This window comes from Chelonia mydas, chromosome 3 (assembly GCF_015237465.2).
Source record: "Chelonia mydas isolate rCheMyd1 chromosome 3, rCheMyd1.pri.v2, whole genome shotgun sequence".
Lineage (NCBI taxonomy): Eukaryota > Metazoa > Chordata > Testudines > Cheloniidae > Chelonia > Chelonia mydas.
Window position 1 is genome coordinate 154,096,951 of NC_057851.1, and position 14,646 is coordinate 154,111,596.

The following is a 14,646-nucleotide window of genomic DNA, read 5'->3' on the forward strand; positions in this document are numbered from 1 at the left end:
TCTTTGCAGGTAAAAGGCAAGAGCCCTGATTATGTCCAGTGAAAGCCATGCAACCTCCTCTCTGATAGAACAAGGCTTACAGTAAAACAGAGGTACATAATCTGGTTGATGTGAAATTCCAGCAACACCTAAGAGATAAACTACAGATGTAGTCTTATGAATACCTTGTCCCTCTGAAAAACTGTACAGGGAGGATAAGCCATAAGCACCCCTCGTTCCCCAAGTCTTTTGGCTGACTTGATAGCGACCAGAAAAGTTATCTTCTGAGAAAGATATAGAAGACAGCAGGATGCCAGGAGCTCAAATGATGGATGAGATACCATAAAGTGTAAGCTGAGGGAGCTAAGACATATCCCTAAGGCAGTGGTCCCCAAAGTTTTTAGGGTTGCACCCTCTTTGCCCCTGCCTGCACACACGCACCCCAGCCAGGGTCGGGAGCGGGGCTGCGGGGCATGAACAGGGGTAAGGGGGCTGAGGCTTGGATCGCAACTGGGGGTGGGTCTGGGGCCAGGGACCAATGCTGGAGTGGGAGTGGAGATGCACCTGGCCGCAGGCCTGGCTGCTGGCCCCCACCACAGCCTGGCTGTAACTACGCTCCCAGCCCCAGCTGCAGAGCTGCAGCCATGGAGTGGAGCTATGGCCATATGGAAAATCATTACTTAAATTAGGGAAGATAGGGATCAATACAAGCATTGTAAGCTGGATAAGAAATTGGCTAACAGGGAGAAGGCAACAGATTGTGCTGATTAAAGGGGGGGGATACAACTCTCTGTGGGGTTCCTGGTCTATTTTTTCCCCATTGGAGTTGTGGCCATCTCAGTGGGCAGGAGACCCCTCTGGCCTGTCTGACTAGTAGCCCCAGGACCTATCAGAGCTAGAGATGGAAACCTAGGTGTAGGCTAGACACAACTCACTGTCAACCAAGCCTGGGAATGCTGTCTCACATATAGAGCACCACTTGGATTTTACCCGTTGCTTTCTTGGCTACTCTGCCATACATGTAAGGGGCAGAGGAGCCAGCAGGGAAATACTGCATCAGAGGCTATGGGAAGGTTAAACTCTTGAGAAGTTAACAGACCCAGGGATGAGGAGGAGGAATGCTAAGGAGGGAGAACACTGCCCAGAAAATTGGGCAGAAAAATTAAAATAGAAGGCGTAAGGGCAAGAGCAAAAGAAACTGCCGCTGTTTGCTGCTGTGGAGGCAAAAAATCTGGCAACAAGCAGGAGCAGAGGGGGCATGGCGAAACCATCCAGCACCAAAACACTGATCCATCTCTGTGAGCTGCGGAGAGAGGAGAGCAGTCCAGAGATCCAGGACTGTGGAATACACTGCGTTGCATAATAGATCATTGCACTCAAATGGAAGGTCTTCCACCATTGTTTGTACCTCCTTTGGGATTCCCAAAGAGGAGAGCCACAATGAGCATCTGATTACCACACCACTGAGTAGAGATTTCACCACCAGGCCCTCCACGTCTAGGGCAGTCTGAAGTGCCAATCTTTGTTTCCAGTTTCTTTCATCAGTCAGAGCCCAGAACTGGTCTCTAAAGTCCTGAGAGGCACCTTATCAGTGAAGCCACCCAGCTTGTCACAGAGCTTGACAGTCTGAAACTCAGAACTGAAAGGAGGCTGAGAAATATGCCTTCCTACCACAGAGGTCAACCCTCTTCACTTTGTTCTCATGCGGCCTAGAACTGGGTCGTTTTTGTCAGCTATGCTCGATGGCTACAGACACCATCAATGAGTTGGGAAGCGGGTGAGAAATTAAGTACTCTGACCCTTTCACAGGTATGAAGTACCTCTTCTCAGTCCAACTGTAGACTCGTGGGATCATGACATGTGTCTGCCAGAGAGGCCTGGAAGGTTTGAGGATGGCCTCATTAATAGAAAGCACCACTCTGCTCGGGACTGATCTATACAAAATGACCAGCACTTTGTGTGGATCTTCCTACACCTCTTTCAGGGGAATATGAAGTGATTCTGCACTCTCTTCAGTAAGTCCTGGAGGGCCTTAGTCATCAGGGCATGGTGCCGAAACTAGAACGACACATCATCCAGGGAAGAAGAAAATGTCACAGGCATAGACAACTTCTGTTCTTGTTTCTATTCTTCCTCATACTGCTGGAGTTGTGATTCTTGAGAAGGCTGAGGAAGTTCCTCCTCCACCCTCTGAGAACCCTAGGTCTCCTTGGGTCCTTATGCCATGAAATGGGTATAAAGGTGGTACTCCCACAGATCTTCTGGGATCCAGTATTGCCACTGCGGGATCTCATATTCCTCTGTACTGGTCCACAGGGAGCAGGGCACCAGTGAGTGGCAGAGGAGGGGGGGGGAGGAGATATTCTCTCATATGGGAGTGGCGAGAAGCCCTGGAGACTTCTGATGTTCTACCCAGGCAGAAGGGGTCCCTCTCATAGTCCTGTTCCAACCCTGAGAATTCTTATCCCAGATCCAGAAGGGGAGCCCTTAGTATCAGAGGAGGTAGGGTGACCTGCCTCTCTATTCACTGACAGTACCAGAGCCAATCGGGCTCACCCCTTACTTGACGACAGGGACAGAGATGGGTACCAAAGTGATATCAGAAGCAGCTGAAGTCCTGGTGCCGGGCGTTGAGGTCTGGAGAGGGAGGTAACTCTGGTTCTGGAAGCAGTAGAAGGTATTCTAGAGCCAAGTAGAGAGCTAGAATCATTACTATAACTCAGATCATTGAAGCAGAAGATGTTGGATCCACCGGTACCAATGAGGGTTTTAGTACCAAAGAAGCAGTCCCAGTATTGGAAAGTGCCATGATTTTGCCCTTCAAAATCTCAGTCCAGTCCTTCTTGGTACTAGGTGGTTCTGCTCCAGAGCAGAAAGCTCCCAACGACTTGGTTCAGGACAGGGACTCCTGCCACTGTCCAGGAAGTTTGGATGCCATTAGGCCTACTTGAGGAGTCCCCCCTCAGCATCAAACCAAAATGAATGCTGACTGATGAAGCACTTTGAGATGAATCTGACTAACATCTAGTGGCCATTCCAGCTGTCTGTAGAGATTCTCAATGCCACATCTTCAGATGCTGGTTGAAGTATATGAGGAACTCTTGAAAACCATTAGCATGTACCTGTCTTTGTGAAATTCTCTAATTACTTAATTCTTCCCAAACCTGACACCCAGAAAAAAACAGCAAATACTTTCCAGGGAGAGATGTACATGAGGAATATCTGGAAGCAGTCTGCACATTTTATTGACTGGCCACAGATATTTTCCATAAGCAATGTGGTAGAAAGCTTGTGAAAAGGGATAGTTTTAGCTTCTGGAAAGTTTCCTGCAGAGAGAAACAAACATCTCCAGAAGATGCTATGCCACTATAAAGATTAAGCTTAATCAATGGACTGCTGGTCTCCGTCTCAAAAACATTATTCTCCATGCTTCCATCACTGGTATGCGGAGTCACAACCAAGTATTTGGGCTAGCTTACAGCAGTAACTAAAAAAACTGAAAAATGATAAGAGTATCTCTCTCTCTCTCTCACACACACACACACAGCTTAACCGATGGAAATGATTTTTTACAATATCAAAATACTTAGAAATTAAATGTACTTCATTAGTCACTAGTAAGGTCAGAAAATACAGTAATCTTTAAATGATGTTATTGCTACTTGCAAAAATTCTAGCATTTGCATAATCATTCAATCTCTACTGTGCTACTGGATATACTCTAAATCCTATTTCGGTAATAGTTTACAAGTCAGTTTCATGTATGATACTTTTCTTTATTCCTAAAGGACTCTGTTTATCTTACCAGAAAGATCAGTTTTTCCTTGACTTTCCTTAAATCTCTCTTGTTTCTCTGTATTTTCCAACAGCTCCTCATATGCCCTTTTGCTGTTACTCTGGGTACAATTTTTCAAATTTTCATCATCTTTTAACCTTTGCTTCAGAAACTCTACTGAGGTCAGTGAAAAATAATCATCATCTTGCATGTCACAGGACTCCAGCTCATCCTCCTGATGGCTGCCCCTATCATTAAACTTCTCAAAAGGAATTCTTAGACCTATATTTACTTCAAATACTGGTGCATATTCTTGCTCTCCTTCCAGTTGCTTTTTTACATCTTCTAGCACCTAAATTGATATTCAGATATTATTATATTGCAAGGATACATTAAAATATTTAATATAGCATTTTTCTTACAAACTGTATCCCAAAACAGAAATAAAAAGTACAGATCACACTATACAACAGCATAAATTACAAGTATCAATTGTGTAAAGACACTATACAGTGAAAAAAAATGAAAACATCTGATCCTAAGACCAAAAGCTGAGGGAGATTATTGATCATCATCAGTATAAAAGTGTTCACTAAAAAGTAGTTGTATGAATGTTAGAAGTAATTATTCCAGATACAAAACAGAGCCAGCACTTCTGATCTGGAGATGACAGGATGAAATGATTAAACCATTACAGATAGGGACTAGTCAGATGTGAATTTTATTACCAATTCCGTTCTTGGTTTCAACAAGTTACAAAACTCTCTGTGCTTCATTTTCTCCTAATTCTAAAATGGGAGTTGTACTTATCCACTTTTATGGGTCTGTTTTTGAATCTCAGATGGATGCAGATGCATTTATGAATTACAAGCCTTTTCATTTCAGCTGCCTATTTTTAGTAGATTTAATAGTAAACTTGTAGAATACTTCATATTTCCACACCTCCTTAAGTTTTATTATATCTCGTCTACTTTAATAGTGTCAAATAATATTACAAATTTTACTACTTGGGTGGGTTTAAATAAAACCAATTAATATTTATTGGTATACAATTGTTAGCTGAAAATCATTTGTTGTGTGATATGCTATAGTAACAACAGATTCAAAATCTCAATCATTTTCATTAATCTTCTTGGGCAAAATTATGAAATCCTCACTCAGTTAACTCATGCAAACTCCCACTAAAATGAATAGATTTAGTAAAAAACTTAAGGACCATTTTTGTTTTTAAAAGTATCACTCTACATTGGTGCAGAATAGATGCATACCATTCCAAACAGGAACTCTAATAGTGCACCAGAAGGATCTGGAAAGTGAGACACTACACCTGCTGCTACACCATACTAGCAGCACTAACTCCCTGTGGTACTTGTAGTCAGAAAGAGGAATACAAAGACTAACTGTGGCCATTCACTGGAAGGCAGGGGAGAGACTGGCTTTCACATGGGAAAAGAAAACCATTATGCTCTTCCTCCCACATGTGCACCCCTGTGCATGTGCCCTCTATCTGATGGCATAAAGGGCAGGGCCACCCCAACCCTCTCAGTTCCTTCACTACACAAATTTTGGTGATATTAGACTCTAGTAAATGTGATGTAACCTAGGTCATGGAATATATATGTGTATAACGCATCTTGAAGAACCAGTTATTGTACAGTTAAGTAACTATTTCTTCTTCTTCAAGTACTTGTACACAGATCTATTCTAGTGTTGGTGAGCCCAAGCAGTACTCCTTTTGTGGAAGGAACTCAGAGTCTATTTAAACAGCAAATGCACAACTGCCTTTCCAAAGCGTACACTGGCAATAAATGCTTCAGCAATGGCATAATGTGGAGTGAACCTATGTATCAAAGACCAAGTTGCTGCTTTATAAAGGTCCATGATTGGAACGTTGTGCAATACTTTTTCAGGTGGTACAAGCTTTGCGAAGTCATAACAGGACCTGATGCAGGCAAAGGTCCAATTGGAAATGCTTCATGCTGATATTAGATGATCTCTTTTCTCTGTTTCAGAGTAGCAGCCATATTAGTCTGTATCCACAAAAAGAAAAGGAATACTTGTGGCACCTTAGAGACTAACAAAATTTATTTGAGCATAAGCTTTCGTGAGCTACAGCTCACTTCATCAGTCTTTAAGGTGCCACAAGTGCTCCTTTTCTTTTCTCTGTGTAAGCTACCCAGAGTCTCAGTGAGAATCTACATGGTTTTGTCCTGTCTAAACAGGAAGTGCCCTACAAGAATCCAGTGAGCGCAACCTCTCCTTATCCCAGTGAGCATGGAGTTTCAGAAAGAATGTTGGTAGATGTATGACCTGGTTTAGGTGGAACTCCTTTGACAAGAACTTTGAGGGAGGCCTTAATAAGACCTTGTCTTTGTAGAAAACTGTACATGGGGGTCCTACCATTAAAGTTTATAGCACTCCCATTCTTGTTACCAACGTTATTAAAATGAGAAAAGCTGTCTTAACGGATAAATGGAAGAGAGCATGAGTCCAAAAACTCAAGTGGCAGATCCATAACTGCTACCAATACTAAATTAAGGTCCCATGGAGGGACCTTACTGTGAGGTCAGGCCTTTCAGAAATCTTCCCTCCATGGGATGGGAGAAAATAGAATTTCCATGGACCAAAGGGCGACTAGCACATGTGTTCGCAAAGTGAACTTTTACTGTACTCATAGAAAGACCCTATTCTTTTAAGTCCAACAGATATTCCAAAATACCTTGAATCTGCGCTTTGGATGGTGAGAGCAGATGACAGTGGGCCCAAATAAAATCTTTCCCACTTATCTAGGCAAATTGCTCTTGGTGAGCTTTTCCTGCTGTTAATATGATGTTCTGTATATTATATGAGCAGATCCCCTCCAGCATCTGTAGCCAGTCAACAACCATGCAGTGAGGGAGAGGCTGTAAGGATCTTGGTGCAGAAACTTTTTCAGATTCTTAGAGATTAAATCTGGGAACAATTGCATGGTTATAGGAGGCTGTCATGACAGAGTCTGAATATCCAAAAACCAATATTGCAACAGCCATGTTAGAGTTATTAAAATAATGTTGGTCTGATCTTATTTCAATTTTATGATAAATCTAGGACTCAGTGCAATTGAAGGATATGCATATAGAAGTTCTGAGATGCAAGGAAGCCAGAATGCGTCTTATTGATCCTAGACTACGAATGGCCAGGAACAGAAGCGGTTACACTTTGTTTTCTGCGGGTAGTGAACAGGTATAAAGCACGGATACCCCATTTGTTAACTATAATCTGAACTATTTTGTGTTTCAGGGTCCATACATAGTTGCTGATAACTTCCTACTTAGACAATCCACTAGAACATTCTGCACTCTGGGAAGATGAGATGATCTGAGGCAGATTTTATTTAATTTCATTTCAGGCATCCTAGTAATTTCAGACAAGTCCTCACTGTTGTACTTGGGTGAGCCTACAGATTGGTGCATAGGTTTAGATGGACTGAAACCTTTCCTGAGGCAGGTAGATGGTTGCAGGAAAGTTTAGAATGGCCCCAATAAACTCAATTCTTTGTACTCAAGATAGTATCAACTTTTCCTTGTTTATTTCAGACCCAGTTTTGCAAACAGCAAGTGGATTTGACAGATGCTATCTGTTACTTGTTGGCTGGCTTGTCCATGAATTAAACTGTCCAGTTATGGGAATAAGTGGATCCCAAGTGGTCTGAAATGAGCTAATGAGAAGCTAAATGGAAGCACTGTATATTGGTAGTGACGACCCCCACTAAAAACCTTATGTATTTTCTGTGCCTTGGGCGGATAACCACATGAACATAGGCAACCTTGAGGTCGATAGCAGCTTAGCAATCGTTTGAATCGAAGGACAGGATAATGAAGGCAAGGGGCACTCATACTTAATTTTAGCTTTCTGAATAGATGTTCTATTTCCTTCGGTCCAGGACAGGCTCGAAAATGCCCTCTTATTTTGGGTACAAGAAAATACCAGAAGCAAAACACTCTTCCCCTGTGCTGTAAAGGGACCTCCCTCTATTGCTCCAAGACCTAGAAAAGACTGTACATCTTGAACAGTCCAACCTTGTGATAAGTCACTGAATAGGGATGGGGAAAGAGGTTGGCAGCGTACAGCAAAACGTGGAATTGAATGGTGTATCCCAATTCCACAGCGCCTAGAACGATTTGTGTTTATGAAGTTGCAGATACTGCAGAAATGGTATAACTGGTTCCCAGAGGACGGGGACTGGTTGGGAAGATCCAAAATGACTGGTCTCTGCTCCCAGTGAAGTAGTCAAATTGGCTTCCTTGTGGCTGATGGAGGTCGATGGGTAGAGTTCATTGATGCAGATGTACATTATTTTCTTCATAGAAACTTATGTCTCTCTCTGGAGAAAATCAGCCTGCCAATGTTGAAAGGAGCACTGGCAGTGGCACTGTTGAGGCCCACACTGCCTCTTCTTGGAGCCTGGGGTATACATTTCTAAAGACATTAGTGTCACTCTAGAGCCTTTAAGAGAGTATAAAGCCTTGTCAATCTTTCCACTGAAGAGGTTGTACCATAAAGGTCAAGTTTGGAACTTCCCTACATATGCCTGACGTGGGAAGCCAGGAAGATCTCCCAAAGGTGACAGCAGTCACTATGAAACTGAAGGCTGTATCTGCTGTGTCCAGAGTCATTTGCAACAATGTCATGGCTATTTGCTGGTCCTCAGCCACAACAGATTTAAACTGGTCCTTCACTTTTTGAGGCAATTTGTCAGTAAATCTGTTCAGTGACTCAGTTATTAAAATCATATTTCAATAATAGTGCCTGGTAGTTTGTAATTGTTATTTGGAGACTACAACTAAAATAAGCCTTCTTTCCTTCCAAACAAATCAAGCCTCTCTGGCCCCTTGTCCTTTGGAGTAGATTTGAAATGCCCATCTGACCTTCTCCCTTCACCATTATCACCAAAGAACCCAGCAGAGGGTCAATAAAAAGCTTCTCAAACCCCTGCAATGGCAGCTAACAGTAGAAGTCAGCTCTTTTTGAGATTAGTGATGGTCTCCTCAGGAAACCTAGAATCTTAAGCCACTGTGTTACCTCTCTGCCTTAGCAAGAAAGAGCCTTGCTGGAGCTTAAACTGTGTGACAGCTCCCTGCCACATCAGTCTGTCTGCCTTACCAGAAAACTATTCAAGATTCTGCCAGTCTAGACCTTGCCTCATAAGTAACATTCAGTGCGCTCCAAATCCCAACCTCCCCAGAGATGTTTCTCTGCAGTATCCAGCCCCTCTCATTGGACACTTACAGAAATTAAGTCTGAAGTCTCCAAAGAGGCAATAAACAAACACCAGCCTCCTCACTCACTGAGAACACACCCTAACTTAATACACAGCACTGAGATGGGGTCTGTAGTAAAAATAAGCATAAAGTTTATTAATAAAGAACATAGATTTAAGTGATAATAAGCAAGAGAAAAAGAGAATGGCATGGTTACAAATAAAACAAAAGTAACACACTTTCTTTTCTCTAAAGAAAGTTTACAATCCTGGTCTCAGGCAATTTCTCATCTACAGTCAGTTCTCATTCTCTTCATCCCCCATGGTTGAAGGGTCAACTTTTCACAGATGTCAAGAGTGCTGGCCTCTTCTGTCCTTTAAAGTGATGTATACTAAGCACTTCTCTCTCACCTTCTTCTTATAGTCCAGTAAACCTTTGAAATGTATTCTTTTGAAGTGTATCCCCAGATAAAGTTATTCTCCCCTGCCGACGAACAGACACAGTCTTCCTCATCCTCTTGGGAATTAGCTCTTTCTGTTGATTACTTTGTTTACCTTAAATTCAAATGTACTTCCACTGTATCTGGCATCACCTTGCTCAATTTACACTGGACGCACAGGTAAACTGGCTAAACAACATTCCTTTGCCCAGGAAAAATGTGTTCATCAAGTCTACCCTCAAAAAATATTTTAGGAATATATTTCCAGCACACACACATAACCCATTACACATCATTCATATGTACTTCATGCAATGATATTCATGACTAGTGTGTCACCACTTTTCATATGATACCTTCCAAGACACTGTTTATAGTACAATAAGTAGAGTTAATTGCTTATTCTTTGGGGTTCAGACCCCCTGCTCTCTCCCTGGGGTGTCTGGACCCTAACTGTCACAACACCAGAGAAGCTGGTGTTTGCCTCAGGAATTTAGCAGGGTCCAAAGATTTGATGGTGTTGATATGTAAAGATACCTGCCTGGGTACAGCTCAGTATAATATATTCAACAATCTGTGAAGGCTTTCTTGGACCACTACCCCAGGGATAGCGCGAGACAAGACAATCCTCTACAGGGGATCCTGGAAGGATCTGTAGTCATCCAGGACCCATGAAGATGATTCTGGTATAATGGTCTCTTCTGGTGAGGAAGACAGACAGATGCATTGGAATCTGCTGTTCTTCCTGCATGCCCTCATCCAAAGGAGCTAAGCTAGCAAGAGGATGAGCCATTTGAGGGAGCACAATATCTTTTCTAGAAGATTGGTCTGGATTGAAGTTGAGACAGATCTCATTGCTTGCAGGATTTCCCCGGCACTCAATAATATCACAGGGAGTAAGTGTAAGGAGCTGGTGGCTAACAAGGAGGACATCAAGAAGTTATCTTCTTGCCAGGGACCTGTAGGTATGCTTGTAAGAACACTTTATAGAATACTGCCTGGATGTGGATGGTGGGGGAAATTTGGATGCATGGGATTTAGCAGGGGAAGCCTCTCTGCTGCTCTGTAAATCTGATGGGGAAAAAGAATATTCCTTTGGTAGGGACAGTGCAGTGCCAGTAGGTGTAACCTGGAGCCCTTATATTTGAAGGCTTCAGACTGGCTTTAATGGTACTGAAGCCAGCCCCAAGACCCTCATTTGACATATGAGAGAACCTGGAATTGACATGCGGAGCAAGTCTCTGGCTGCCATAGACACTTGGGGATTTCATGGTACTGAGAGTATTGGTGCTGCAATCATTAGTTCATCTCTGAACACATCAATGGTAATGATCTCAGGGTTACTGCTACCAAAAGAACGGTGGAGTGTAGCAGCTTCATTGGCACCCAAGTGGTCAGTACTGGCATCATTGGTACCAGTGCCAAGTAACCTGATGTAGACAGTACCAGTTCAGTACCAGTCAACTTATAAGGTACCTTTTCACTGAGAGTATGATGGGTCAGTCTCCACAGGTGCTCCAGAAGCCCTTTTTGGGTCCTGAGCTATCATTGATATATACAGAGCTTGAAGTCCTAGGAGTTTTTGATGATGTTCCCAGGGATGGGAACAGTGCCTCTTTTCTCTGGTCATCTTAAGGATTTTTCTCCATCTATCAGAGGACAAGGACCTCAATGATGGAACATATGAAGTTGTAGCTGCTGGAGCACTTCTAGAGGTGGTGTGCTTCACTTGATCAGTTTCAGGCTGGCCAGGATCACAGACTGGAAGTATATGACTCTCCATAAGCTATTCTCTCAGACAGGCTTCTCTGGATTTTGTATTCTCTAGAGAAGCACTTGCAAATAGCACATGTCCCTGACATGATCTTCACCTAAACAGATGAGGCATCTAATATGGCTATCATTAACAGGCATAACTACCTTGCAAGACAAGCAGTTTTTAAAGCCTGGGGACTTATGCATGACTCAAGTCAATACTGGAGCACCAACTTATGAACAAAACAAATAAAAGCAAATCTTCTATTAGAAGACAACAAAGGAAATATTATACACTAATGACTACACTAAGTATTTACACAAGAAAAGTTATTGATGAGCACAGAAAAACAGTGAGCACAAGGTGTCACTGGGATCTCCAACTTTTAGCAACAGGTGGTCAGAAGGAACTGAGAGGTGGACGGGGTAATCCTGCCCTTTATGCCCTCAGTTGGAGGAATGAGGACACTCAGGGAGTGTGCACCACCCCAATGGGTATTGATCACTAGAATCCTCCAGCTCCAGTGCACTGGGAAGCACACACACTTACAGTGGAATATATATGTCAAGCACTCAAAGAAAAATCCTATATTTTGGCAGCTGCTTTACCTTGTCAATATCAGCTACAGTAATTATTTCAGGTTTTAAAACTTTGTCCTCCCTTGAATGGAAAGATGGTTCTTGAGATGCTCTCTCAAAATCCTGAATGACTTCTTCAGATACTCCTGCTGAACTGTATTCTCCATCCAACAGGCCAGATTGTCTCACAAGAGTGTTCTTATAAATACTGAATTAACAAAATGAACCAAAGAAAATGATATTATATGTTTCTTACTAATTAGACAGAAAAGAATTACTAATTACCTCTATCTTTCAACACTAAAGCAGCTTCGTTAAAAATGTTTGTAACATTTTTTCAATAGATCTCTCTATTTTTTAGGTAAACTTATTAGTAAGATCAGTGATACTCAGATCTCAGCATTTCAAGGAGCCAAATTAGCAATCAACATTACCCAAAAGAGCCACAGTAGTGTGAATTCATTATTTCATTTACTATTTTTATATATATTCTCACAGCAAAACGACTGACCAAGTATTATGATTTTATAATCTATATCCTGATTGGATAATAACTTAATTGGTTGATATTAAATAACTTAATAACTTAGATTGGTTGATATTAAAACATTCTGTAATTTAATTATGTGCTATAAGGAGCTGCAGGAGACACATTAAACAACCACTTTAAAGAGCTTGCAAGCCTCAGTCTGAGTTATCACTGAGATAGAGAGACAGACAGACTATTCACTTCACTACATCACGATTTCACATCATGGCTTTATATATCAGGCATGAACTATCATTTTTCCAAATAAAAACACAAACATGTATTTGTAATGTAATCTAGAAGGAATATAAAAATTTACAGTGTGTGGGGGACTGGATGACTCAGGGAATTGGTAAAGAAATATGAAGATCTTCAGTTTTAGGCCATGCGTTCAAATATGGTTCAGACAAGTAGTAATGGAATATTGTCATACACTATATATATTTGTCTCTGTGAAAGGAGTTGTGCTCCCAGTCCAGATCCCACACATTATATAAACCAATATCATGTGGCAGCCTGTTAACCTCAGCAGAAATATGAAGAACTACATGGAAACAGAAATTAAAATTACTCTGACACCTCTAGGGGTTATCTCTGGAACTTTGGGAGGAGGACACATTGATTAGGCGGTGTAGAGATAACTGGATAGTTGCTAGCTGTGTTACATCTGTTTTGTGGATAAAGAAAAAAATTCAGATGCCAGAACGTTAATTCTGCACTCTTTCACGGCACTAAAATTCACTTAAAAGAAACATTTGAAATACTTCAATGAGGAGAGCACTTCAATGAGGAAAAACTACAAACTATGAATACTCACATCAAATGTAGGTTACATTTGAACTAATGTCAAGTAAATGCCATAGTTTCCTTACTCATGGATCTACTCATTCATTATGTGTAACTTCCCCAGCCTCAATTACACTTAAAGAAAGTTCACTGACCAAATAAGGAAGTATTAGTCTAAAACAACAGGTCATGTATTTCCATCACAAATGCATGCTACTGTAGACAAGTTACACAAATGCAACTTTATATTGCAGACTAAGGGTACAATCCAAAGCCCACTGAAGTCAATGGAAAGACTCCTATTAACTTCAGTGGACTTTGGATCAGGACATAAGAATGGATCTATAGATCTGGGCCCTAAATGTGGAAAGAACCCACGGACCGGTAAAGTACGGAGCTTTAGATCCAAGAGAGGCACACTGCCCACACCCAAAATCTGGCAGCCTACAATCCTTTCACCTGGAGCAGTGAAGAAAGCACATTAATGTTGCCCTTGAGCCCCTCCCCAGCCCTGGGTCTAAGAGCCATGGATCTGCCGCTTACTGTACTGATGTCTCCATTAATATTAAGAGTCAAATCTCACATCTCTAAGTATTTACAATAAGGAAATCATGTGTGTAGAGGGCTTGAAAACAATGTAGAAGAAACTGATGGTCCACAAACAATATAAAAGCAGAGCAAAATAGAAAAGAATCAGATTACTTTAAGAAAATAATATAATGAAATTAAAATGTTTTAAACCAGTGCTCCCAACCTAGAGCACCAGAAATAACCTTATAAGGTTTTCATTCTTCTTTTCATCTGGATTGGTCACGTTGCTGGAATCCTTAAATAACTCCAACAGCAGCTGGACAGCATTGTGCACCAGTTTACGGAGCAGTTCTTGGAAGATCCTGTCAACTAGCTGAAGAAACCTTGAAAAGCGTTTCATCATCTGACGCCATTCACTTATCTCAACATAGTTTGGATTTTCTTTGCTGTCAGTTGGCACAGACTGAAAAAGCTTTTGAGCTCCCTTCATTTCTGCCACCTACAGTGTTAGTAAAAATAAATTTAGACAGGTATGCTTTAAATCCCTCATATATCACATTCAGCACATTTTGTAACAGTCAACTTTTTATTACAGACTTTTCTGTATTGTTCAGAAATGCTTTTAAGTTCCATAGAGATAGACACACCATGGAAATTCAATTTTTCTATGCTAAATAAGACAATACTTCTGAAAGAAATAATTCTTTATCTTTTTAATATGTTGTTAGTAGAGTATAAATAAAGATAAATATTACAAAATAACCACAAATATACATTAGTAATAAACACTAAAATAAACTAAGGCTCTATCCAGAGCGTCCTCAAAGCCTAATGCCTACCATACTTTTATTTAAGCTTTTACTATAATATATGTTTATACATACATCACTAAGTTTTAAAATTAATTCCTCAATGTCAGTGCATTTGCACAAACATGGTGCATGCACACTAATCCAAGGTGTTCTCAGTCACCAAAACAAGGTTTGGCAGAAGTATTTTGTTGGATCACAGAACTGAAGTGCAATTCAGGAAA

At 41.3% G+C, this 14,646-nt stretch overlaps 1 protein-coding gene across 1 annotated transcript in view; it reads right to left on the minus strand.

Annotated features, from left to right (window-relative positions):
• Positions 1-14,646, minus strand: part of DNAH14 (dynein axonemal heavy chain 14) — a 514,964-nt gene that overhangs the window by 376,777 nt on the left and 123,541 nt on the right. Inside the window, exons 12-14 of the mRNA XM_043543588.1 lie at positions 13,856-14,112; positions 11,798-11,975; positions 3,785-4,106 (exon numbers count right to left, since the gene is read on the minus strand). Coding sequence (XP_043399523.1) covers positions 3,785-4,106; positions 11,798-11,975; positions 13,856-14,112 — 757 coding nt within the window. The remainder of the gene's footprint in view (positions 1-3,784; positions 4,107-11,797; positions 11,976-13,855; positions 14,113-14,646) is intronic.